At 45.1% G+C, this 22,992-nt stretch overlaps 2 protein-coding genes across 2 annotated transcripts in view; one reads left to right on the top strand and one right to left on the bottom strand.

The window, feature by feature from the left end:
- Positions 1-22,733, top strand: part of LOC311510874 (uncharacterized protein) — a 32,554-nt gene extending 9,821 nt beyond the window's left edge. Inside the window, exon 5 of the mRNA XM_084610929.1 lies at positions 22,563-22,733. Within this exon, the coding sequence (XP_084467055.1) occupies positions 22,563-22,568 (6 nt within the window). The 3' untranslated portion in view covers positions 22,569-22,733. The remainder of the gene's footprint in view (positions 1-22,562) is intronic.
- Positions 8,096-13,263, bottom strand: ADORA3 (adenosine A3 receptor). Its single transcript, XM_084611573.1, has 2 exons — positions 12,567-13,263; positions 8,096-9,281 (listed from the first exon to the last, which is right to left on the bottom strand). Exons 1-2 carry the CDS (start codon positions 12,914-12,916, stop codon positions 8,660-8,662), a joined length of 972 nt encoding a protein of 323 aa, XP_084467699.1. The 5' UTR covers positions 12,917-13,263; the 3' UTR covers positions 8,096-8,659.
- Positions 22,734-22,992: the final 259 nt, after the last annotated feature.

The raw sequence follows: 22,992 nt of genomic DNA, 5'->3' as shown, positions 1-22,992 counted from the left end.
AGGCACAGAGAGATGAAGGCCCAGATCTTGAAAGGTATTTAGGCTCCCCAATCAGTGGGAGTCAGGGACTTACAAATTGTTGTGGATCTGGGCTGAAATGACTTGCCAAAGGTCACACAACACATCAGCAGTAGAGCTGGGAATGGAATCTATATCTCCAACAGTCTCATGCTCTGTTACTTGAGTACTGAACCCTTCTTCACTTTGGTCAGTACATAAAACCAGATTTTCAAAGGTATTGAGGAGCCTAAATATGCAGATGGGCACTTATTTGGATTTCAGGTGCCTTGGGCCAGATTTTTAACTCCAGTGAGAGTTGGGCACTGCCTTCTAAAAAGCCCACTGGATGTCTATCTGCATCTTTAGCACATAAATATCTTTGTAAATCTGATTCTATTTCTCTTGCGTCGATTAAACTTGCTGCACACCTCAGCAGAAGTCAGTATTCACAATATCTGACAAAGAGAAGCCAAGTTTCGTAAATGGAAAAGAGGCAGAAATGTCTAGAAACACAAACACATTGCTCAGCATTTAAAGAAGTGAGATTAAATGGCCATATGATGACTGCAAAAGATAAGGGATGAGCAAATGTGCTTTATGACTGACACTGAGATCTGTTCTTCTCCACTCACATTTAAAACCACCATTTCTTTAAGCACTAGTGTATCATGATACCAATGACAAAGGGACACAGCCTTGGGGGAACCATGATTATATTAAGAAAAGGAGTACTTGTGGCACCTTAGAGACTAACAAATTTATTAGAGCATAAGCTTTCGTGAGCTACAGCTCACTTCATCGGATGCATACGGTGGAAAATATAGTGGGGAGATTTATATACACAGAGAACATGAAACAATGTGTGTTACCATACACACTGTAACAAGAGTTATCAAGAAAGATGAGCTATTACCAGCAGGAGAGTGGTGGGGGGACCTTTTGTAGTGATAATCAAGGTGGGCCATTTCCAGCACTTTACAAGAACAGTCGGAGGGGAAATTAACAAAGGGAAATAATTTTACTTTGTTTAATGACACATCCACTCCCAGTCTGTATTCAAGCCTAAGTTAATTGTATCCAGTTTGCAAATTAATTCCAATTCAGCAGTCTCTCATTGGAGTCTGTTTCTGAAGTTTTTTTGTTGAAGAATTTCCACTTTTAGGTCTGTAATCGAGTGAACAAAGAGATTGAAGTATTCTCTGACTGGTTTTTGAATGTTATAATTCTTGATGTCTGATTTGTGTCCATTTATTCTTTTATGTAGAGACTGTCCAGTTTGGCCAATGTACATGGCAGAGGGGCATTGCTGGCACATGATGGCATATATCACATTGGTAGATGCACAGGTGAACGAGCCTCTGATAGTGTGGCTGATGTGATTAGGCCCTATGATGGTGTCCCCTGAATAGATATGTGGGGACAGTTGGCAACGGGCTTTGTTGCAAGGGTTTGTTTGGTTCCTAGATTAGTGTTGACAGAGCCAGAAGAGTACCCAGAAGTCACCTACTACAGGACAGGCCCAACAAAGGAAATAACAGAATGCCACTAGCCATCACCTTCAGCCCCCAACTAAAACCTCTCCAACGCATCATCAAGGATCTACAACCTATCCTGAAGGATGACCCATCACTCTCACATATCTTGGGAGACAGGCCAGTCCTTGCTTACAGACAGCCCCCCAACCTGAAGGAAATACTCACCAGCAACCACACAACAAAAACACTATATGCTTCCTGCCTTTGTCCCTCTATTTCAAGGATTCCCTGCACCCCCTTAACCTCTCTCATGCAGAGGCTCTGTGTTAACCAGTTGTTAATGGCTGCCATCAACTGGTTCTTTGATTATGGGCAATCAAAGAGGTGGTTGAAGCTGCTGCATCTGTTAACTAGATGCCAAGGGCTTTGTGTGTCCATTGTTTTCCTATTTTCACCAAAATCCATAGAGTTCTACCCATTGTTCCTACATCATTTTGAAACTGATTGGATGCAGGGTTCAAAAGTTACCATGTTACAGACAGACAGAAATGCCATCAAGTTGAGTGCAGGACCTGGCTTCGCTCAGCCAATCATGAGTCTTCATCACTCAGATGTCACTGCAACACGCTGTCTCATTTGCTCCTGCTGGGTGCAATTCTCCCCTGTGCAGAAGCCAGCACGAGGCCTAGGGACCATGTAAAATTAGGGCTGCCATCTAGCCAGAGTTTCCCAGGATCATAGCTGTCCTGGGAAATCTGTACAGGTGCACACTGCCAGCTGTCCAGGATCATCCCTGAGCTCCTGGTTTTTTGTACTTTAGCAGTGGCAATCCTACTTAAAAGTACAGCTTACGTGGACTTAATTAGCAGATAGGCTGCACATTGGGTCTCTGCACAGCCGGCACAGGGGTAAAAATCTGAGGTACTTCCAAGGGCATCTACCACAGGTCAGAGAGAATGCCGTGTTATGCCTCGGGGGGGGGGGGGGGGAAATGCTTTGGACAATACCCCTGGCTGGGAAGCAGACAGACATTTTTCAGGGTGTGGTGCGGGCAATGGACTCTCTTGGCAGAGAGAAGATTAATAGAGACTCTCCCTGAGCCTTGTAAACAACACAGGTGCCTATCCTCATTGTAATGACCCTGACTAAGAGGGCAATGGGAATGGGCTCAGCTGGGGTGAATTACTAAATTCCCCTATAAGAGATGTGTGCTGAGAGTAGGGGGAAATGGCAGCTTGATAGGACTGGGAAGAATAGAATTGCTTCACCTCGTCTCTGGGAACGATGGGGTAGCCAATGCTGTCCGTTGGGGTTCCGTTTAGGAAGGCAGGGTAGAATGATTCTCTTAGAGCTGTGGGGTTTCAACGGGAGATCTGGCTGGGCCAATCTTTTTTTCTGCTTGTTTGTGACGTCTGGTCTCAGGAACGCTCACTTTGTCTCTTAGCCCTATAGGGGTGTTGGTCCTGTGCCTCCTTGTGCTCGTCTGGTCTCTTACGAACAGTGTCACTGCACGTGCCCTGGGAATAAACCTTCTGTGAGGCCCACAGCTAACTAAATGGGGCCCCTGTCCAAGCCTCTGACAACCCACAGCAGCCAGCTGGTCTGTCCGGTTACTGACGAACAGGGGTTCTGCAGGGAAATCCATGGGTGTTACGCAGTCTGGCTGAGCTCCCTCACTGACCTGTTCATTACCTGAGTCCACTTGCACACCAGGGTAGACATCATCCCCTGTCAGAGGCTGTGACAGGTATTAAACTGGTTCTATACTTCATCTTAGTCACAAGGCCAAGAAATAGAGCATTTTTAACAGTAACTTCCTTGGATGAGCGGAACAGAATTGCTCCCTTTCAACTTTCCTAGAATAGCCTTTATCAGGGAAAAAAAAGCCTGGCTCCTACATCCTATTTCCACTCTCTGCTATGCTTACTGGAAACAGCAGATGCTACCAATCAACTACTGGTATTTAATGTAGTTTATCAGCTGGAACTTGTTCTAGTCAAGATGTGGTTTGAAAGGGTCTCGAGACTATTATTATTATTTGCATTCTTGCGGTGCTAGGTGCTACCCAAACACGGGACAAAGAGCCCCGTGCCCCAAAAGCTGACAATCTACTCAGGCTGCTTTCTCTGATTACCTGGGGAAGGACAGTGGGTGGAGTTCATGCTAACTTAAATGTCAGACCTCTAGAGAAAGTTAGTATGATTTGGAGGCACACAAGGCAGATGCCCCTTGGATTAGAAGTCAGTGTTGCAATTTGATTAGCTGTGATACTTCAGCCATCAGAGCTATATCCCGTTTTAACAAGGACATTGGCCAATTTCAGCCTGCTGTGACTTATCACAACTTCTTGTTTGTAAAATGGCAGAAGCTATAGCCTAGAATCCTCTAAGGCAATTGCAGGTAGGAGGCCCCCTTCATACTCCTTTGAGACATTCAGAATGTGCGAGTTCACACCGTATTGCACCCACTCTTTGTTCTCTATGTATTTGACTTTGGATTTTTTTAAAATATTAGAAAAATTGAAAGAACGTGAGCATGGCTGGCTAATCATTCTACTGTGTCCATGCCCTGCCATGCTCCAGTGATCAGGGTATAAGAACTGCTCTTATATGTATTACGGTAGTGCCTAGCCGCACCAGCAGAGATCAGGGCTCCAGTGTGCTTGGCATTAAAGAGTTTGCAGTCCAAAAAGAAAAGACCCCTAAAAAGAGGGAGAAATTTCCATTTTTCAAAAGGGGACCTGAGGTAGATGGAGGAATTGAATGTAGATCTTCCAGATCCTAGTCTAGTGTCTCAATCACAAGCTTGTTCAGTGTGGCTATGCGGTTTTCAACCCTAGAGCAAAATTAACTTTCCCTGTTTTTTCCCAAAGTCTCTTTTGTTTGCAACAGTGTATTTCACTTAATACTTAAAGCAAAGTTTTGTTTCCATCAGCTACTCTGATAAGTGGAAGTTTGAGTTTCATTCTTTCATCACTGCCCTGGCTTCCTCTTTTTCGGGTATTAGTCTGAAACTGTGTCTGGAGCTTTGTCTTGTGTGTGTGGTTGCAGTTGGTTTTCAGTTCTCTATTCCTCTGGTTTCTCTGACACAATCACTCTAGTTCAGGGGTAGTCAGTAGGTGGACCATGGGCCAAACCCAGACCGCCAGATGCTTTCGAAAGGACCCTGAAATCTTTTTATTTACTTATTAATATCATCACTATTATTTTTTTCTTCTCTGGAGTCTGGACCTTGACTATACCTTAACCGAGAAATTTGGACCTTGACAAAAAATAATTGACTACCCCTGCACTAGTTCATCCCACTTTCCACAAACACTCAGGATGCTTCACAGCGATGTTTCAAAAATGGAGAGACAGAAGGACAGTCAGCGTCTGGTCAAACCACATGAGGTAACACTGAATCCAGTTTCAGAGTAGCAGCCATGTTAGTCTGTAGCCGCAAAAAGAAAAGGAGGACTTGTGGCACCTTAGAGACTGAATCCAGTGTTGAGAGAGAGCCAGGTATGAATGAAAGTTCTCAGGGACAGGCAGGGCAATTAGGGAACAATGCAACTACTGAGAACTATTCAGCAATCAGTTGGAGATGCATTCAAAGAGCTATGTGGCCTTCTCTCCGATTCCCATAAGTTTTCCTTTTACTCAACTTACTTTTTTTGCTGGACTCCAAACATATCGGTAGCTAAAATATAAAGATGAACAAAAATACAACAGCAGGCTTGAGATATATTGCTGAGCAGCTTTCTGTCTTCAAGACCCTTTACAAACATTAAGTAATAGTTATGACACCCTGTGATATAATTATTTTCTCCATTTGACAGATGGCAAAATTGTGAGAGTAGTTTAGTGACTGGTTGAAAGAGAAGCCACTGCCAAAGCTGTGATTAAAATTCAGGAGTTCCTGGGTCAGACAACACAACACGCCTCTCTTCAAATATTATTCAGTCAGGATATGCCCAGGCTGCTAAGTACTGTATTTTGGAAAACAGGAATACACACCTGTCATAAATATAAAGGGAAGGGTAAACCCCTTTATAATCCCTTCTGGCCAAAGGAAAAATCCTCTCACCTGTAAAGGGTTAAGAAGCTAGGATAACCTTGCTGGCACCTGACCAAAATGACCAATGAGGAGACAAGATACTTTCAAAAGCTCGGGGGAGGGAAAAGCAAAGGGTCTGTGTCTGTCTGTGTGATGCTTTTGCCGGGGACAGAACAGTAATGGAGTCTTAGAATTTAGTAAGTAATCTAGCTAGATATGTGTTAGATTATGATTTCTTTAAATGGCGGAGAAATTAAGTTGTGCGGAATAGAATGGATATTCCTGTCTGTGTGTCTTTTTGTAACTTGAGGTTTTGCCTCGAGGGATTCTCTATGCTTTGAATCTAATTACCCTGTAAGGTATTTACCATCCTGATCTTATAGAGGTGATTCTTTTTTACTTTTTACTTCTATTAAAATCCTTCTTTTCAGAAACTGAATGCTTTTTCATTGTTCTTAAGATCCAAGGGTTTGGGTCTATGGTCACCTATGCAAATTGGTGAGGATTTTTACCAAACCTTCCCCAGGAAGTGGGGTGCAAGGGTTGGGAGGATTTTTGGGGGAAAGATGTTTCCAAAGAACGCTTTCCTAATAAATAAACCCAGATAAACGTTTGGTGGTGGCAGTGGAAGTTCAAGGGCAAAGGGTAAAATAGTTTGTACCTTGGGGAAGTTTTAACCTAAGCTGGTAAAAGTAAGCTTAGGAGGTTTTCATGCAGGTCCCCACATCTGTACCCTAGAGTTCAGAGTGGGGAAGGAACCTTGACAACACCTAACATCTTTTCCAACTGACTCTGGTCAATACCCTTATGAGAAAATGTGAAAGACAAAACATGCACCGGGAATCTCTTTACTGACTTTTGAAATTATAAAAGCTGTACCTACAGCTGTGCTAACTCACTGGTATTCCCATGAAAGAACTGGTATATTGTGTCCCTGTGGCATATTTTGTTATCTTCCCCACCACCACCACCAATGCTGCCTGTTATTGTCTGGAGTGGTATGTCTCAACAGGACACGTCCACTATAGTGTGGTTCTGGGATTTATTTATTTTTTGTGGGGGAGGGTTAAGTGAATTCCAAGTTGATAAATGGCTGCCCATTGACAGGAACTCCTTGTAGGGCTAAGAGGAGTTTAGCCTCCATAGCCCGTTCAGCCTTTGGTCCTCTCTGCGGAGACTGCCACCAAGGGGCCCAGCTGAGAGTGAGGTTTGGTGCTGCAGACACCTGTCTTCCAGTGAATGTGCTGGAACCCAGTTCTCACAAGGTACTGAAAAGGCATCAGATGCATAGGTGTAACTGTGGCAAAAAGTGGGAAGGAGTGTCTGGATAAAAGCACTAGACCTGCAGCAGCACTGAAAGGGAAATGGAGAGGATAGCAGAAAGCTGAGTGGGGAGGACGTTCCACTGTCAACCACTCAGTGGTTGGACTTATGATCAGAAGATAATAAATCTAGTTGACCAGCTCAAATCTATCCCAGGATACCTGTAAACAATAGTTAATAATATAACTGCTTTTCATTGCTGTCCTGGGACAGATCTGAGCTGATGAACTAGAGGCAAAAGGATCTATATCTCATTTATCAGTAGACAAAGTCATTACCTCATCATGAAAAGTTCACATCTTTGAATCAAGACCGGAAATCTTTCTAAAAATACCAAAACAAGTCAACGCTCTAGCTCAACCACAAGCTATAGGCTGGTTATCGGAATCACTGGATGAGGTTCTATGGCCTGTGTTATGCAGGAGGCCAGACTAGATACTCATAATGATTCCTTTTGGCCTTAAAACCCATAAGCTAATCGCTGGTGCAGACAATGTGCTTTAGAAAAACATGGCTGAGTTTGGACTAGATTCTACTAATCCTGCTACCTTTGTATTTCTGGTGAAGCCTTTCTTTCCAGCATGTGTAGAATGAATGAGCAGAATATTCAGAGCATATATTTCTCCCAGAGCCTGTTAATGCGCAGGGTTATCAGTCTGTTTACGTTATGTGGATATAATTTACCCAGATAATTCAATTGCCATTCTTGATTTATGACCACTGCTTTGTGTGATTCTTGCTGGGAGTACCCAGGACTCTGAGGCACCTTGCTACCATCTGCCCTTAGCATGAGGACGCCTTCTCTGTGCCTGCTGGGGGTCAGCTCCCCAACTCCACTGGCCATGGGCAACATAATCACTCCGCTCTAGGCCTTGCAGGCCCCGCTGTCATTCTGCAGGTTAGCAATAGGCACACTCCAACCTCTGAGCATCTCCCTGGAGTGACAAGCCCTTGTGCCACTGGACACTCACAGTATTCACAGATTTGCTGCTTCCAAAGAAATGGTACAAGCCAGTTTACCAGTCCCACTTCAGAGCACCACTCCGCTGAACACACAGCACTGAGATTTGTTTATAGTTAAATCAAATACAAGATTATTTAACAAAGCATAACAATTTGAGTAGAAGCAAGTAGAAGTATTGGAAACAAATGGTTCCATAAAGAATAAAATCATAGCATGCATTCTAGAGCCTAGACTTAATTAACAAGATACTCTCACGGCTAGTAGAGTATTGCTCATCTAAAATCCTTGCAGCACTTTCTAGCTAGGCTGGCTGTGACACCCTCCCACCCCTTGCGTGAGATATGCATGCTGTCAGTTTGCTTCCAAGGTGAAGGTTTCAGTGTGTCCCTTTGCACACCAAGATATACCCCAAACAATCATTTGTCTTTATTCATAAGCAGGACACTCTCCTGCTGTTTTTTCTTCCTGTAGATTTCCTCTCTTGTAGATTTTCACAGTCTCTTAATTAGCACCTGGCTCAATATGCAAATAGGCATACATTGTGAGGCATACATTGCGCACTACACAATACACAAATGATTAGACAGGGAGATATTACCACTTGCCTGAAAGGAACATTTCCAAGGTATGTGACCTGCTTTAACTCCAAGACCTTAAGAACATTATTTTCGATATAGATACATAACTCCTTAAATATTATCCATCCATTCATATTGCCGTGGTTATGATGACCAGTGGGCTACTGGCTCTTGGTAGAGACCTCATTTGCCATCCTTTGGTGAATTATTATGCATATATGTGACCCAGGGAACCCCTGTAAAATCCTGTGTGTGCCCCCTGGACCTTCTGCCAGTTGGCATCAAGGGGTCGCTGGGTCGCAGTCTGATGTTTGCTCCATGCTAGGACTGACCAGCTTTGGACTCGTGCACAGAACACAGGCTCTTAAAATAAGAATATAAGTATCTTTGAACTTCTTTATCTTGCAAGCATAGACAATGGGGTTCATGACCGAATTGGAGTGAGACAGCAGAATGCTCACGTACAACAGAGGCGATGGGATATGACATTTGGGACAGAAATAGAGGATACAGTTTAGAATGGACAAAGGCAGCCAACAGATAGCAAACAAGAAGAGGACGAGGGCCAAAGATTTGGCCGCCTTGAACTCCTTCCCATAAAACACTCTTGCTGCATTCATGTTTGTTGCACTTTGACTTAGCTTTGTCCGGATAATGTAGAAGATCTCAATATACAGAGCACACATGAGGATCATAGGGATGAGGATCCAGGCGAAGAAGCTGAAATATACCATGTAATCCATTCTCATCACAGAGGTGAATTTGCACTTGAGTTCACTGGCCCTTTTTGTGTTAGTCCTTTGATTCCATCCGAACATGGGGACAAATCCTGTCAGCAAGGACAGAAGCCAGCAAATCCCAAGAGCCACCCAAATTCTTCTCTTTGTGGTGATTATTCTGTACCTGAAAAACACCACCCCAGTTAGATGTGATTCTTTAGTGACAGTGAAGCAACATCCAAGAATTCATGCCTTCAAGGGCTGTAGGTTCATTTGTGGCTGACTTGAGTGCTCAGCTGTCTTTTGGACAAGGTATCTTATTGCAGGTACTTTGTACCATATGTGGAATGATTAACTGGTTTTAACCAAGTCTGTCTCTTACCATTTGGCCTGCTTTGGATGGCCACATTTCTGGTCTGGTGCTGATCTCAGCATGTTTGAGGCAAGGATATGATTGCCATTGCCAGCGGCTGATTCTGCTACTTTCCAGCTTTCCTTTAAGGACCTGTCCATTCATATTGTAATTTACACTATTCCGCCAGACTATACTATTCCTCTGCTCCTGGTTATCTTTTAATGTAGGGCCTTTGCTCATAGAAATATGGCCCGCTCTATTAATTTAGATGGGAAAAAACAAACCCAAAGAGTTAAAGATTTAAATTGACCCAGTCACTGCCCAACATTAAACAAGGTTCAGGGTTTGGTAAACAGAGACCTCAGCCTACTTAGCATCATGGCAAATGCACTATGGAAAAAGAAAAGGAGTACTTGTGGCACCTTAGAGACTAACCAATTTATTTGAGCATGAGCTTTCGTGAGCTACAGCTCACTTCATCGGATGCATACTGTGGAAACTGCAGCAGACTTTATATACACACAGAGAATATGAAACAATACCTCCTCCCACCCCACTGTCCTGCTGGTAATACCTTATCTAAAGTGATCATCAGGTTGGGCCATTTCCAGCACAAATCCAGGTTTTCTCACCCTCCACCCCCCCACACAAATTCACTCTCCTGCTGGTGATAGCCCATCCAAAGTGACAACTCTCTACACAATGTGCATGATAATCAAGTTGGGCCATTTCCTGCACAAATCCAGGTTCTCTCACCCCCTCACCCCCCTCCCAAAAACCACACACACAAACTCACTATCCTGCTGGTCAGTTTGGATGAGCTATTACTAGCAGGAGAGTGAGTTTGTGTGTGTATGGGGGTGGGGGTGTGTGTGAGAAAATCAAGGTGGGCCATTTCCAGCAGAAATCCAGGTTTTGCGAATACAGACTAACACGGCTGTTACTCTGAAACCTGGCACTATGGAAAGTCTTTTAAACCCTTTCCCTTTCGCTGGAGAGAGTTTTGAAAGAACTCCTTTCCCCCTTCCCATTTGACAGTGTCTTAGATGGTAATAACTGTCCTTTAGGGAAAAGAGAAGACATTAGTTAAGATGGGCTGGACCTGTCATAGATGCTGCTGTTAAACTTCAGTCTCACTTCCCAGAGGACAAAACAAAACGAACACGCACAAAGGGGGAAAGAAAAGAATGGCAAAGATAGAAAATGGAACTTCTCTCTCTAGCATTGACTCTCACCGCTGGAAAAAACCCAGGCCTAGCACGCAGTCTGATCAGCCACTCCGAAACCCAGAAAACTCGTACCAGTGTTGGTCTTTTGAGGGCTTTTAGCTGCCTCTTTCTGGTCATAGGCTTACACCAGTGTTGTAAAATAGACAGTCTTGGCTGGTTGGGCCAGACTCTTAGACAGAAGACAAAAGAAGAAACATGGGAAAGAGAAGAAATAAGGATGTGGAAGGAAAAGGACATCTTGGGGAGTGGTGAGGGGTGACAAAGTCTCACATCCTAGACAGTGTTCAGGATTTAGTCAGAGCTGATAGAGGAGGCAACGTTATCTGGGTCCCTCTCTCATGGCCCGATCTGGTCACGACATTTGTGAGGATTAGGATGAAGGAAGTCCGGGGACCCAGGAGACTGCAGGGCAGGTAGTCGTCACAGTGAAGCTTACTCCTAACACTTCTTTCATCTTTTAGTTAGACAGCATCACAGTAGCCAGCTTTCCCCCCAATGTCTCTTCTTTTAAGGATCTCCAACAAGAGTGGTGGGTGGAATAGCCTATCCCCTCATCATCTTGTCCATCTGTTAGACCTAATTTCTGACCCACTAGTTTTGGTTCATTGATTACTGGTCCCACACTTCTCTTGTTTACCAGGCATAATCTTAACACAGTCCTTAATTATATCTGTAGGTTTTTTAGTTTAGACTTGTGCAGTTTTTCTGTCTCCCTTTTGCACCTTTTCCCATCAACATATGTTGTTACAGTTCATAAAAAAATTTGTTTATGAACTTTCACTCGTTCCTTACAGTTGACTTCACAATTAAGGTAAATTTGTGGACCCAGTTACTACACCAGGACTGTGTACTGTCTGCCCCTGTGCCACGGTTTTTGGGTTTGGTGGGCTTTTTTCTTTTTCTTTTTTTTGGTGGGGGAGAGGGGGGAGTGTTTTATGCCTGCACTTGGCCACTCAAGTTATAGAAAAAAGGTGTGTTTTTTATAAAATCCTCTTATTAGAACTTGCTGTTCACTCTATGCCCCTTTCTCATTTTGATCCAGTGCTGACATTGACGGGAGTATTTGAAGTGACTAGCCCCAAAATAAACAAACACAGAAATAATATAAAAATCAGGCTATACACCCAACAAAATGATTGAAGAATGAAATCATGTTTCACCAAGATCCCAGCAGCTCTCTGATCCCTATAGGCAATTAAATAATTAATACTTATTTTTTATATTGTGGTAGCACTTAGGGGCCCCAAACACGGATCAGGACTTCATTGTGCTAGTTGCACAAACACAGAGCTACGAGATAGTCCCTGCCCCCCAAAGAACTGCTCTTAAATTGATTTTACAAAGAGATAATCTTACTCTTTTTGGAACATACATTTAAAGTGAGTTTACTGCTTCAGAAACTTGCCTGATTAGAAGCCACTTCAAATAGATGGGGAAGCAGGGAGCATTTGTCATCACAGAACCATAGAAATGTATCACAGAATCATAGACTATCCGGGTTGGAAGGGACCTCAGGAGGTCATCTGGTCCAACCCCCTGCTCAAAGCAGGATCAATCCCCAATTTTTGCCCCAGATCCCTAAATGGCCCCCTCAAGGATTGAACTCACAACCCTGGATTTAGCAGGCCAATGCTATGTAGGGCTGGAAGGGATCTCAAGAGGTCGTTTAGTCTATCCTCCAACCCTGAGGCAGGGTGGAGTAAAACATAGGTGTTGCAGGGTTGGTGTGAGATGGGGGTATGAGCACTGGGGGAGACGGGGGAGCATGCCTCCAGGTCTGAGCTGGGGTGTGGCGACCAGGAGGAGCATTAGAGCATTAACAGAACCCCCCCATGTAATATGAACAATAACTTGAAAATGCAACAACCTAAACAGACTGACTCACCTAGTGGGCAGCTTCACTCTCAGGTACCTGTCGATCGCGATAGCCAGGAGAGACAGGATGGAGGCATTAGTGAAAACCACCAGCAGGCAGCACATGAAGAGGCAGGAGTAGAAGTGGATTACGACTCCCAGGCTCACCACGATGGCCAGCGGCATGACAAGGATGCCCACAGCTATATCGGCCAGTGCCAAGGAGACGATGAGGTAGAAGGTATTCGTCTGAAAAGCTGGGTTCAGCTTCACCACCCAGATGACCAGGATGTTGCCCAGGGTCGCCGATATCCCAATAACGAACTCGATGGTGATGTAAACTGCATCCAGGCTGCTTAGAGTCAAGCTGCTGTTTGTCATGGTGAAGAGCAGGGTGCCTCCTCTGCAGGCTCAAGGGCAGGAAGAAAGGAGGAAGACGCCAACAGGAACAACCTTGAGTGGGATTTTTCTTCCACAATGGCACCAAAACTCAGCTCTCCCAGTGACTTTCCTCACAATAACTACAGAACTGTGCAGAACTTTGTCACCATGGAATCATGCAGTTAACTGGCTGTCACCCCTCTTTAGCATTGCACAAGGGTAAATTGTACCTGGATGTCTATGCCACATGATCCTCCCTTGTGATTTCTCCTTGTTAATGCCAGAACATCTCTGTGGTTCCTTCAATATCCTTTGAGTACTCTGGCAATTTATTTTGAAGTGGTCAGAAATCTTGTAGCAACCCAGCCAAAAACCCACCTGCCTTCACTTGCTCTAGCTGTTGTCACTCCCCAGTGACACTATTTTAAAGCTGTGAACTTTTTTTTTCTTTAGACTTACCAATGTCAGTTAACCACATCTGATTCTAGATAAGCAATTTCTATTCTTCTTAGGAAGTGAGGCAGTTAAGAGGAAGTCACCAGAATGTCTGATTTCAGCTCCCCACTTGACTTTCAGCTCCTGGTGTGTTAATCTTCAACTAAAGCTCTGAATGGGCCGGGGGGGCCCAGCAATCTTGGAGATCCCCCTACCAGCACTGCTGACCTTCTGAGACAGCTGTGCACCGTGGAGCACTGCTGTGACTAGGATGGTCCTGTCATGATGTAGAGGCAAAGCCTTTCAATGGAAGGCCCTGAGCTGTGGCATTCATTAGTGCTAGATATCAGAATGAGTTCAAGCCTCCTCATATTCAGAGAGCAACGCATAGTTCTTTCAGTTCTTAGTTTGCACCTATCAGCATGGTGTGTAGGTGCAGAAAGGTCTCCCCACCATGAAACTGCTGAAGAATGAGCCAGCACTGTTCATGGATAGAGGAAAGAAGTGATGGGAAAAGGCAGCAGGGAATTAGGGGAGGGAGAGAGAGAGAGAGAGAGAATAACTACACTAAGCTGAAAATATCTGAGTTTGTTATGGGAAAGCATTTGTGTGACCCTTAAATTTGTATTTCATGGTAACTGGGTACTCAGACATACAGATAGACACATGCTACCCCAGAACAGGCAAACAGAAACCACAGAAGAAAGGCAGAATGGGAAGATGAAAACCATCGTAAATTCCAAACTTTTATCCGGGTTCCAGAAGTGTCCTGTAAAAAACAGAAATCCAGCCCAAGTGACACTGTTATTTCAGGGTCCACCCCTGATGTCCTTTCCAGTGCCCTCTAATCCCACTACCATGCCTGACCTTTAACTGCTTGCGTTGTAATGGTCTATATTATATTGCTCACTCATCGGGGAGTAACTTTATCTTCCTAATGTAAATAATAAACGATACTATAATAAAAAGAATGGAATGAAACATAATCTTTGGAAGGCAACATGTATAGTGTTCACTTCCTTAAATGTCTGTTGTCTCGAAGCTGACATAGCTTGGCCCCAGAACCCATGATGTGGAAGTGAAATGAACCCAGGATCTTAAGTGATAAGACAACTCGGGGAAAATTAAAATGAAAAAACAAAGTTACTTCTGCACAGTGTGCTCAGTAAAAACAGACACTGGGCCACATTTATCCTGAGTGTAACCTCACTGAAATCAGTGGCATCACTCCTCATTGACCCAGGTGCAAGTCAGAGAAAAACTCTGTAAAATTACAGTAGACATGATGATCATTAATCTGGCTGTTATCTGCTGCATTGGGATGTGACTGAGGTTTGCTAGGGGTCTGGTCTACAGCCCACCAAAGCCAATGGAGCAAGTCCCTAGTGAACCCCAGTCATATCCTTTCCATTTTGACATCAATAGATTTAGGATTAGGCCCTTGTAGAGTGCGGAGCCATACCAGAAACTACTTATGCTGAGAATAAGCCTCATTCAAAGACACAGGTCTGGCTTGCAATGAACACATACAAGAAGTCAAAGCACATGTCATCTACACATACTATCCATGTGCTCCTAGAGTGTGGATTCTAGTCTGGCAATGAGAAAGCTGAGGGCAAGGAGTGCATGCTAGGAATTAGCTTATAAATAAACACAGCAAGCATCCAAATCTGCAGAAATTCCCATGTCCAGCTGTCCGCAGAAGAAGCAGCAATTTCAACTGGAACAGTTTTCCCCAGCCCTGGTGGGCAGCATAGATATATGTTTCACTCACCTACCCCGCTATAAGTAAAACTGAGTACGGACAAACCCACGCTCCTCTTTGCCTGCTGAGAACAACCTTGTCTCCTGTTATTGTATGCTGCATTCAGCAGATTGATAGGGATAGACGTGTGCACATGTGGGATAGACTGTGAACCAACCAGGTTGCTGAAGATTTATTGAAAATCAGCATTAATGATCCAGTGCGCTCCTTGGCTATCTCTTTTAAAACTCTCAGGTACGAGTTAGCCAGACCTGCTGATTTTTAAAAATGTCAAACTGTCTAAACTTATAATAGCTGCTGTGTAACGTCCTCCTGAATTACTGTTGCAATGAAAAGTCTATCATCACTGTCATCTGATATGAATACGTTGTCAGGCTTTTCCTAAATACAGAACAGAAAATGTATTGAACGCTTCTGCTTTTTCACTAACAGGTCTTCTATTTCCATCTAATAACAGACCAATACCATTATTAGGATTCTTTTTGTCCTAATATACTTAAAAGACTCCTCATTTTCCTTTACTCTTCAGGCCCTAGATTTCTCTCTGTGTCCTTCTGTTTCCCTTGTCAATTTTCTATCATTCCAAACTTCTAATATATATTCATTGCTTTATATTCATTGGCATCAACTTCTCCTTTTTCCTATGTGTAATATATTGTTGGGGGGGGGGTTGGTTGATTTTTTTAACATCGTAGTCACCTCTCTCGACCTTGAGATGGTGTACTTTGGGGTATCTAGTAAAATATTATGAAATACTTCCCAATTATCATTCACATTTTTCTGTTCAAATCTTCTCCCACTTGATTTGCCTCATAATTGTTTTCAGCTTTGTGAAATTGGCTCTTTTAAAGCACCAAGTTGATATATTACTGGTATGGACTTTATTTCTGTTTGCACACAACAAATGTGATCAACCCCTGGGCATTTTTAGGTCTGTGAGCAATTCCTCATTATGTGTCAAGACTAGGTCTAGTGTAGAATTCCACCTGCTGATGCAACACTTTTCTGAGTTAGGAAATTTTTATCGATAATGTTTAGAAATTGTGAGGACATTTTAGTACTGGCAGCATGAGACTCCCAGCACCTGTCACTCAGACTGAATTCCCCCACCCCCCACACTGAATAGAACCACAAGGACTGCTGCACTAGCGGGGAGCAGATATAATGGAGCCCAGCTAAGAACACCCCATCCTCTGGACACTCTCCTGGATCCAGAACTCTACAGAGGAGACCCCCTCAAGCTGGGGCCACTAGGAGGTGCCTCCCCTAACCTCTGCCATGTGGCCTGGGGGGAAAACTGCAGAAAGAAGCCAGCCAGAGTCCAGCCGGTGGGAGCAGAACCAGCCAGGCAGGTTCTGAGAACTTTCTACAGTTCTGATTGAGTTTTCTCTGCCCTCTGCTGAACGGCTGTTTGCTCCAGGCCTCACAGTCTCTTCACCTTAGCTTCACCCCACAACTAACTACCCCTCCGACCCTCTTCTTGCCTGTCCTGTCCCCTTCATGCTCCTTCCCTTCCCTTTTCTTTGCATGTAGCTGATTCCCTCCTTAGTAAACTCACTCCAAAATGTAAAATCTTGTGGAGCTGATATGCTGTTTGCTGCCATCACGTTGTTCATGCTCCTGGTGCATTCTGCACCTTCCCCCACCCCCTGGCTCGCTGGTCTATTTAGCTTGTAAGTGCTTCGGGGAAGGGACTAGCTACTACGGTGTAATTCTGTCTGTACAACACCTGACACAAGAGGCCCCATTCTTGGCTGGTCCTTAGGCACTCCTGTGACAAACATGATTAATAACAAGAAGAGCCTCACTAAGCCATATCTACACTACATACTTTGGTTGATGCAACTTCTGAGAGCTGATAAAGCTGCTGCAGCTAGTGTGTTACTTGTGTGTGTGCACACTTGGCTCCTTGCACTGGCTTTGTGCGTACTGATCAGGAATGCTCGTGTCAGTGTATGGTGCGGTGCACCTGGGGTAGGTGGTATCCCAGTATGCGACTCACCACCATCCAGCACCCTGTCTTTTGGGAAATGCTGGCAATGCGTGGTGGAGCAGCAGTGAGTCACACGGGAATACCCCCTTTCTCCTTGATGTTAATGGCAGGGGTCTCTGTCTCGGGCCCCATGGAGGGATCCACAGTGGTTGGTGTGGTGCTGCTTGTGACGTCTCTGCCAAGTGCGGCATGCAGCTTGTTGTAAAAGCACAGGTCTGCAGCTCAGCACCAGGTGGACTGTTGGCTTCCCTGGCCTCGTGGCATGTTGCCGCACTTCCTTCGCTGTCACGTGGCACTGCTGCTGGTCCCTGTTGTACCCCTCAGCCTGCCTCCCAGTGCAATCTGTTTGTAAAAGTCCACATTTCTGCAGCTGGTCCGTAGCTGTGCCTTCTCCCCGTAGGCCCAGGAGATCCTGACCGGAGTGCGTGTAGCGTAGGGAGCCGGCACGGTGGGTTGGGCAGTCGCACACAACCAAGGAACAGCTGGGCATGCTCACCAAGGTGGGCAATCGGGAAAAGGCATTTCAAAAATACACAGGGGCGTTAGAGTGGGGTGTGGAATGGCTTCTGGTCCCCATGACCCCTGGGCAGTGGAGTTCATGTTTCTGACCAGAGCAGTCACTGCTAGGCATTATGGGACAATTGCCGGAGGACTATTAGGGGCTACATCGGTCATGCAATGCCTACACTCTCACTACATTGACCTCATTAGGTTGACCATGGCTCAGTGCCATTTGAGGAGGTGGTGTTACTGTCTCTCTTACATCAGACGGAGACAAATGTGGATGTAGACATGTGCACAAATAGGTTGATGCAAGATAACTTGCTGGTTTCTTTATTTGGCATACAGCAAAGCTACGCTGAGTTGATGAGACTCAAGCATAGGGGGTGGATATAAGTCTAATCAACTCAGCATAGCTTTGCTGTGTGCCAGATAGAGAAATCTGAGTGAGAAGACTGGAGTTTAATTCAGTTATTGGGGAACTGAGTGAAAGAGGTCTTGGGGGAACCCTAACACTTATGTTGACATAACTTTGTAATGTACACCAGGCCTAATGATATGGGAGTAGCTAGAGTGGTAGGAAATAGCTCAGACTAAGCCATGCTTTTCTAAATCCCACTGTCTGGACTAGCAGTTATTTGTACATTCTTGGTTACTGTGGCCAAGGTGGTAGGCTAATGGGTCCAGATACCAATAATTGGATATGGAATCTTTCTTCTCTAGGCCATCAGCTCAAATCTGGGCCAGGTTAGTAACGAGTGCAAGTTTTTACCAACTTATCATAGGTGCAAGCACAGGGCAGAAGAGAGAGAAATGTCTCCTGGAAAGAAACATTTTACTTTCCCAGTGGTTACCTTACTCACAGAATTTGTTCAGTTCAGCCCACTATTAAAATAGGGCCCTTCTACAACACTTGGATTCTTAACACACACTCTTCCTTCCATCCCAAACTGATTCAGGTGTATTTGGACTGGGTTTTGGTTCAGGCCCATCTCTAGTTTAAAAAGTGTTTTCTGTGTGGCCCTGTGTATTCCATGGCAGCAGAATATGACATGGAATCCATCATCTTCCACAGAATAGTGTTACAAAATCTCACTTTCCATTGAAAAAATGGTGCTTACGGCAGAGAAGAAACCCTTGAAAATATGAACCAAACATCTTCCTGAGTCTGCAGACAGCTTGAAACAATTGCTCTGAGCGGGGGGCCCCATAACGTTCAATTGCATTCTTCGGGTTCAGAGTAACGTTGTCAGCAATAAGAACAGGAGTACTTGTGGCACCTTAGAGACTAACAAATTTATTTGAGCATAAGCTACAGCTCACTTCATCGGATGCATTCAGTGGAAATGTGCAGTGTTCCACCGGAGAGCCAGCTAATGTGCTTTACTCACAATCCAAATCCACTCCCTGGTCACCATAAACCACAACTGGTTCCTCTCCAGCTTCCCAGATCTCCACAGCAACTGCCTCAAAAGAGTTCAGCATTGTTAGTTCCAAAACCCTTGCCAAGCTGAATGCTGAAAATGTGGGGACAGTATTCAATACATGGACATGAATGTTAATATAAGTAACACTAGAACCCACACCTACGCAGTGTGGTGATCTATTTTCCTCGACTGATGGCTCAGCTGAGGTTGAGGAGCATGGGCGGTGGGTATTAGAGGCTGGGGGAGGCTGAGCCTCCCCAAACAGCCAGGCATGGCTCCGCCCCCAGCCCCCTCCTGCTTCTTGCTCTGCGGGTGGCTCTTCCCCTGTGCCATGGCCCTGGCTCAGGCTGGGGTTGGTGCTGGAGCCGCACCGTCCTCCCAGCACTCTGGGGATGCGGGGGGAGGAGGGGGCTGGGGCTGGGGCTGTGCTGCCCGCCCTTCCAGCACACCGGGGCTAGGGGCATTAGCCTGGGGCATGGGCCAGCAGCCGTGATGGGGGGGCCTCTGGCCTCCTGCGGCAGGGGGACAGTGCGGAAGGGGTGGGGTTGGGGGCTAGCCTTCTCAAGCCAGCAATTCATGCACGGCTTATGATTTATGAGCCTGCTGCAACTCTGGCTAACGGAGCCAGGTCTTTTAGCTTGGGCAAGAGAGGCTTGTGTATTTGGATGTAGCCATCCCAAATTTGTTCCTGGCTGTTGCTGACCCAGCCCAGTGCGTGGTGTAACAACTGCCTCATTCACGTCCCACCTGCTACCTCTGGCTTCCAGCTTGCTGGGGAGTATCTGGGAGGTTATTATGTACGCAACATATAGATACAGTCAGGCGATTCCTGTGCTCCCAGCAAGCTCAGCCCAACCTGGATGGCATTCTAGGCTAGTGGGGGAGAGTGGTGTTTTTGTGTTGAGATCAGTCAGCCGGAGGCCATGACATCGTGCAAGCCTGTACCAAGCTGCTCTGCAGCAAGATAGGGTTAAGAGATAACTTTATCAGACTGTCTGTAACTGCTTCCAAATCTAGCAGATACCTGGTAGGAAGCCCCCTTCACACGCATGGAGCTGCAATGCAGAGAGAAGCATTTTAGAAGCCAATAGATAATGAAGATTGGTGGGCTGGAGTCAGATCAGTCTTTGAGTGGAGGCGTTACTACTTACCCAAGCCTGAGTTAAAGGTTTGTTGATTTATGAGCTACAAGAATAAGTCCCACTCACTTTCCTTCTGCCTTGTCACAGGTTCCTGAAGCTCATGTATTTTTGGCTAGTGTTTGAAGACACTAGGATCTAGAACTCCTGTGTAAACAGGTGCTACTTCCCCACATCCCACCCCAGCCAACTCTCAGCTCCTTCTGGGGACAGGGTCAATGACCGCAGAACTACGAATGTCTCCGACTGACCCCTCGGGTGGTCTTGTTTAATCAAGTCTCACACAAATAGTTTTCTTGTATGCTGTGTTGTTGTATGTCGGCCCCAGGATATTAGAGAGACAAGGTGAGTGAGGAACCATTGAAAACTACTCTCAAAGTGAGGTTTTCCAGCCAGTCGTGCATCCACTTTACACTAGGTTCATCTCGGCTATATTTCTCTAGTTTGTTTATGAGGTGGTCATTTGAGACAGTATTCAAAGCCTTACTAAAGTCAAGATATATGACATCTATTAGGAAACTTAAAACCCTGATGTCCCTTTGCATCCCCTTCTCCCCCCCCTCCCCCCCCACACACACATACATACTTGAGCAAGTCAAGCTTTACCACTGGTTCACACATAAGCACATCCATGAAAGGAGAGAAAAAGAAGGAAGCTGCTCTCTGTTCTGGCCTGGAGCCAGATCCATCTCTAGTTTCAATGTAATGAGCAGTGGCATTGATGCAAAATGATTGAAAGATAGTAAAGATTATTTGTTTCTAAAACATTTTTAATCAACATGCTTATAAACTCTGTGTCCAGTTCAATGCCCATCTATCAAAGCACTGTGTGCTCCACAAATACCTCAGACAGGCGGATTGTCAGAAGGAACGAGGTCTGGGATGGGATGTAATCTGAAACATACAGTCTGGAATGCTGAGGCCCAGCTCCTACAAAGTGTTTGCTCCAATTGTCCTGGACGCAGAGATCCCTGGAAGCCTGGTTTACCTCGTCTCACTGGTTGCTGAGCCCTGGATGTAGGAGAATCTTTGGTCTCTAAAGGACGGTGCCCACTATATTAGGATTTACATTTTCACAAGTAGTCACTGATTTGGGTGCCTCAGTTTTTTGGAGCTCAGCTTGAGACTGGACACTAAAGCACCAATTTAGGCTGGATTTTGAAAGCTGCTGAGCACCAGTCCAGTGCTGTCAACAGGAGATGCAGGTTCTCAGCACTTCATTATCCGGGGCCTAGATATCAAAAGTTCGTCCTCCAAAATTTAGACAGCACTTTGAAAAGTTGGCCCCAAATTCCAGACCCTGCATATTGCTTAGACTTGCTAATCAGTGGCCAGCATGACGCTACACAGCTAGTAATATGGGCTGAGATTTTCAAAGCTTTCTAGGGGATTTGGACACGTAATGAGAGTTGGGCCTCCAGATCCCTTAGGTAGTTTTGAAGAATCTCAGCCGTGAACTATACAGCGTGAGGCTACTTTCCATCAGTCCATCCAAAGCTGCTGTTAAGCTCACTGTTGATCCAGGGGTGGAAAAAGAATGAGTTAAAATAAATTAAAAAAAAAAGGGTTATGGGGAAATTTTCTGAAAAACAGCCATAAGATGGCAGCACTTTCCTGAATCAAACCACCCTGGAGAGACAATGTCTCCGTTGAGTTTCGTGAGTTGATTAACACCAGTGCTAGCAGAGGGAATTATGGTATAAAGAGTCAGACCTGTTCAGTTAGTCCTCCCCTTTCATGAGTGTTCAGTATCTAACGTGACAATTAAATCTTCAAAGGTTCCCTTTGCTGTGATGCCTGGCCAATGGTTAGATTGCTGGTGGGCTGGGACTGCTGCTTATCATACTAACCAGTTCTGTCTCTTCGTGCTGCCCCTGCCTGTCCGTTGTCCTCCCCCTGTCCTCTCCTCTTGCATTTAGATCATCAGTGCTTTGGGGAAGGGACGTGGTTTTGTTCTGTGTTTGTACAGCACCTGACACAATGAGGTCCTGCTCTGTGCCTGGGGCTCTGAGGCATTACAGTAATACAAATAAATTAGAAGAATTAGCAATTCGGAGACATGTGATGGAAAATAATAAAATCCACCCTTTCGACCTCGATCATATCAGGCCAAAATTCTGCCAGGGTGTTGCCTGTGGACTCCAGCAGGTTGTCACCAGGGCTGACTTTGGCCCTAGATGTCATTTTCCCCTCCCTACCGGTCCTTCCTTTCAGAGTGCTCCCTTTTGTCTTCTCAATTCTATTTAAGGCAGCTGCTCCTTAAGGCAGTGAAGCTACAAAGAATTGTCCTGGTATTTTGCCAAAGAGCGAACATCGCTCTGCATGTGAAGCCACTAGAGAATGTTACAAAAGTCCAATCCTGGCCTTATTGGATTTCTCCTTTCAGAGTTAAAAGGCGAGAAGGTGGCTGATGAGTGAAACAGAACTGAGTGGAGTCCAACATCGGAGCTAGAAAGGTGGGGATACACTGGAACGAGGCTTAGCCGCTCTGAATTGCACAAGGATGCCTTGCGGATGGATTCTTACTGCATGTTTCTTATTGCAGCAGCGCCTACCCTTATGGAAAAGTCCCACAGTATGCAACAGAGACTGATACTCTTTCTCTAGGGTTTCATTTGAACCAATCTATAGAATTTAATAGAGGTATAATAGATCTATACGTTTTCTTAGGGTGAAAGCCCTTCGGGACCAGGGCTTTCTCTTCTGATGTATGTAAACAGTGCCTACCCTATTGTTAAAAGAAAAGGAGGACTTGTGGCACCTTAGAGACTAACCAATTTCTTTGAGCATAAGCTTTCGTGAGCTACAGCTCCCTT

Source organism: Lepidochelys olivacea, assembly GCF_965140295.1.
Source record: "Lepidochelys olivacea isolate rLepOli2 genome assembly, chromosome: 21".
Taxonomy (NCBI): Eukaryota; Metazoa; Chordata; order Testudines; family Cheloniidae; genus Lepidochelys; species Lepidochelys olivacea.
This window is presented reverse-complemented; position numbering and strand designations above follow the sequence as displayed.